A 3,050-nucleotide genomic window follows, 5' to 3' on the forward strand; every position below is an offset into this window, starting at 1 on the left:
TCTATCTATCTATCTATCTATCTATCTATCTATCTATCTATCTATCTATCTATCTCTACCCCCGGGGCGGTGCCACGCACTGAAGTGTCTTTAAGCCACTCTTAAAGAGGGGACATTTCTTGTTCTAATGCACAGTAGAATTGTAATTGAGCTGATCCAACAGTGTCATGCTCCTAACTGTGTCTGAACTACAACAGGGAACTGCTGCTTTTTCTTTCCTAATCCTTACTATCATCATTCTTCTACTTTATTTGTACCAGGGTGAGTCAAAAAATAATGCAAGTTCGTTAATAACTTAAAGAAAATAGAACACACTTGCGACTATCATACCTCAAATTGAAGGGGAGCACCTGAGGATCAGATTTCTATTTCTCAATATTAGTCTCCATTTCGTTCAATAGCCACTGTCCACATTTTACTAAGTCCACATATGCCAGCTTCGTAAAACTTATTAGGTTGGTACGAGGGCTACATCAGTCTTAATTTCCCCTTCGTTTCCATAATGTTGACCTGTCAATGGTTCTTTTCAAAGACCGAAAATGTGGAAGTCTAAAAGAGCCAAATTCAGGAGAATAAATTTGGTGTTTTCCACATAAACGGAGTGATTGTCTCCCTTGTTCTGGTACTCAAATGCAGGCGGCATTGTCATGGTGAGAAAAACACTCTTTCCAAGATCAGATTTGGTCTGATTCATCGAATTCTTGCCTTCAGTCGTTTCAGTGTTTCAATGTAGGGTTCAGAATTGACAGTTGTTCCCCGTGGTAAAACAAAATCAGTTAAAAGCACACCATGAACGCCCAAAAACACAATTGCCATGATTTTTCCGGCTGACTCCTCCGGTGACTCTTGTCTGACAAGCATGTGAGGACTCTTCTCCCTCTACTTTTGTCTCTCCTTCATGATATTCATCTATATCACAACTGCCATTCCATTTTAATACGCCAACAATAGTGCATGCTCATCAAATTTTTGCAGGCTGCATTGATATCATTCTATTATTGTTCTGCAGGTACCTCAAGAATATCTCCTTCACTGGCTACACGGGCCTTATCCATTTTGATGAAAACGGAGATCAAATCGGAAGATACGAAATAAAACAAATCCTGCCCGAACTGGTAAGCGACACAGTCGGCAACGAAAACTCCTCAAACAGAAATTTCACTGGAAAACTGCGAGAAGTTCCAGTAGGAATCTACAACATACGAAAAAGGGAGATTATGTATTCGGAGGGCATAGCGCTCTCATGGGAGTACTTTGCTGTCAAGGATCGCATCAGATCTTTGCACCAGGAAAACTCTCCTGAAATGCCCGAGTCAGTGTGCAGCCGCCTGTGTGATCTAGGGGAGTTTAAAATCCAGAAAGAGCTCGAGTGCTGCTGGGAGTGCAGAAGATGCCGAGAGAACGAGAAGCTCATCAACGATCTTACAGAATGCCAAGAATGCCCACAGTTCACCTGGCCTGACCCATCAATGAATATGACTACCTGCATTGCAATCCCTCTGACATTCCCACGACCAGATGACACCTTAAACCTTATCTTCATAATTTTGGGCGTGATGGCTAGTATCTGTACAATCCTTGCAATAGGAGCGTATGTTTACCTTCGAGACGTACGCGTTGTCAAGGCAGCTAGTCGTGAACTCAGCTTCCTTCAGCTCCTCGCCATATTGGTTGGCTACGTCACTGTCATCATCTTCCAAAGCACGCCCACAGACAGTACCTGCAGCGCCCTCTATTTCCTGTTCTGTCTGAGCTTTACGTGGCTTTACTCCCCTTTACTGGTGAAGGCCGTGAGAATCTATAGGATATTCCAGAGCAGCACTAAGTACAATAGAAGACCTCGTTTTGTTAGTCCCAAGTCACAGCTCATCATGTCAGCTTTACTGATTGCCGTGCAGGTAAGTTTGGAAATGTCGTGCTATGCTGGGTCACTTAGAAAAAAATAATTTTGTTTTGTATTGTTTAGTTCTTTTCTTTTCTTGCTTCTTGTGGTGAGGAGGGGCGGTGTTTGTTTGTTTTACCTGCGGTTTATTTTTCTTTCCATTTGTTTTGTTTTTAGTTGCTTTGTTTATCTTTCATGCATACTTTTCATTTTGTTTCATTTATTTTGATCACATAAAAACATGTTTTAAGGTTGTTTTTTTAGGGAGAGGGGTGAGGGCTAGAATTATGGGCTTGAGGGAGGGAAGGGGGCGTGGGAAGACGGGCACCATAGAGCTTAGGGTGATGTCGAGGGGGTGGGGGGGGAGTGGGTCTCTGTTACAAGATATTAAAGAAGGAACCAACAGCAAAGCCGTTTGTGCAATACTGAAAGAAACAGCATTGTGCTCCTTTTCGTGCACTCGTTACAACTGGCATTTTATTTAATACATCAAACAGTACATAGCCCAGAAGCAAACCTTGTAGACTAGAACAGTTTGATTGTGCTGCTTGGGAACAAAACATTGAACTGTATATAGGGAAAAAGCAAACATTAGCGATCCATTCGGATCTTTCTAGTACCTACTATGAAAATCCGGATCTCCATTTTTAAGTAGGAAGCACGTTTGGATCCCATGACTTCTTGCTAAAAGACGTGTTTGATTTATCACTACCTCAGAATTACGAAGTTCTATTCGATTTTTTTTACTGTCATGGGTTACTAAAACCGTGAGGTCATAATATATCAATTTTTAAAATGCTCTATCTGCTCTATCAAAATGGCATGACTGTTCTGAGTCGTTATCAAAATATTCAAAGAACTCCATTCGAAAAAGCTTGATAAATTGTGAAGATCAACATAATTTATTGCGTCAAATTTCTCACAACAAGGTGCCGATCTGATAGAACTTGGAAATTCTAATGTAGCGATATGTTAATTATAGGGCATCAAAGAAGTTTACATTTACCGAATTGTGACTGATTTATTTCCTCCTATGTGGAAAGTTCTACTGCTAATTTAACGTTTTCTTTATTTTTCGTTTTCTTTTTTAAAGTCTGTTTTCAGATCTGTTTGATATGAACACACACACACAAACACACACACACACACACACACACACACACACACA

The 3,050-nt window shown here is 40.7% G+C and overlaps 1 protein-coding gene across 1 annotated transcript in view; it reads left to right on the forward strand.

Moving 5' to 3' along the window:
- LOC101851053 (metabotropic glutamate receptor 6-like) overlaps positions 1 to 1,946 on the forward strand; it is a 9,746-nt gene extending 7,800 nt beyond the window's left edge. Inside the window, exons 2-3 of the mRNA XM_013084524.2 lie at positions 637 to 650; positions 1,010 to 1,946. Coding sequence (XP_012939978.2) covers positions 637 to 650; positions 1,010 to 1,946 — 951 coding nt within the window. The remainder of the gene's footprint in view (positions 1 to 636; positions 651 to 1,009) is intronic.
- The last annotated feature ends 1,104 nt before the right edge of the window (positions 1,947 to 3,050 follow it).

This window comes from Aplysia californica, unplaced genomic scaffold, assembly GCF_000002075.1.
Source record: "Aplysia californica isolate F4 #8 unplaced genomic scaffold, AplCal3.0 scaffold00299, whole genome shotgun sequence".
Classification (NCBI taxonomy): domain Eukaryota; kingdom Metazoa; phylum Mollusca; class Gastropoda; order Aplysiida; family Aplysiidae; genus Aplysia; species Aplysia californica.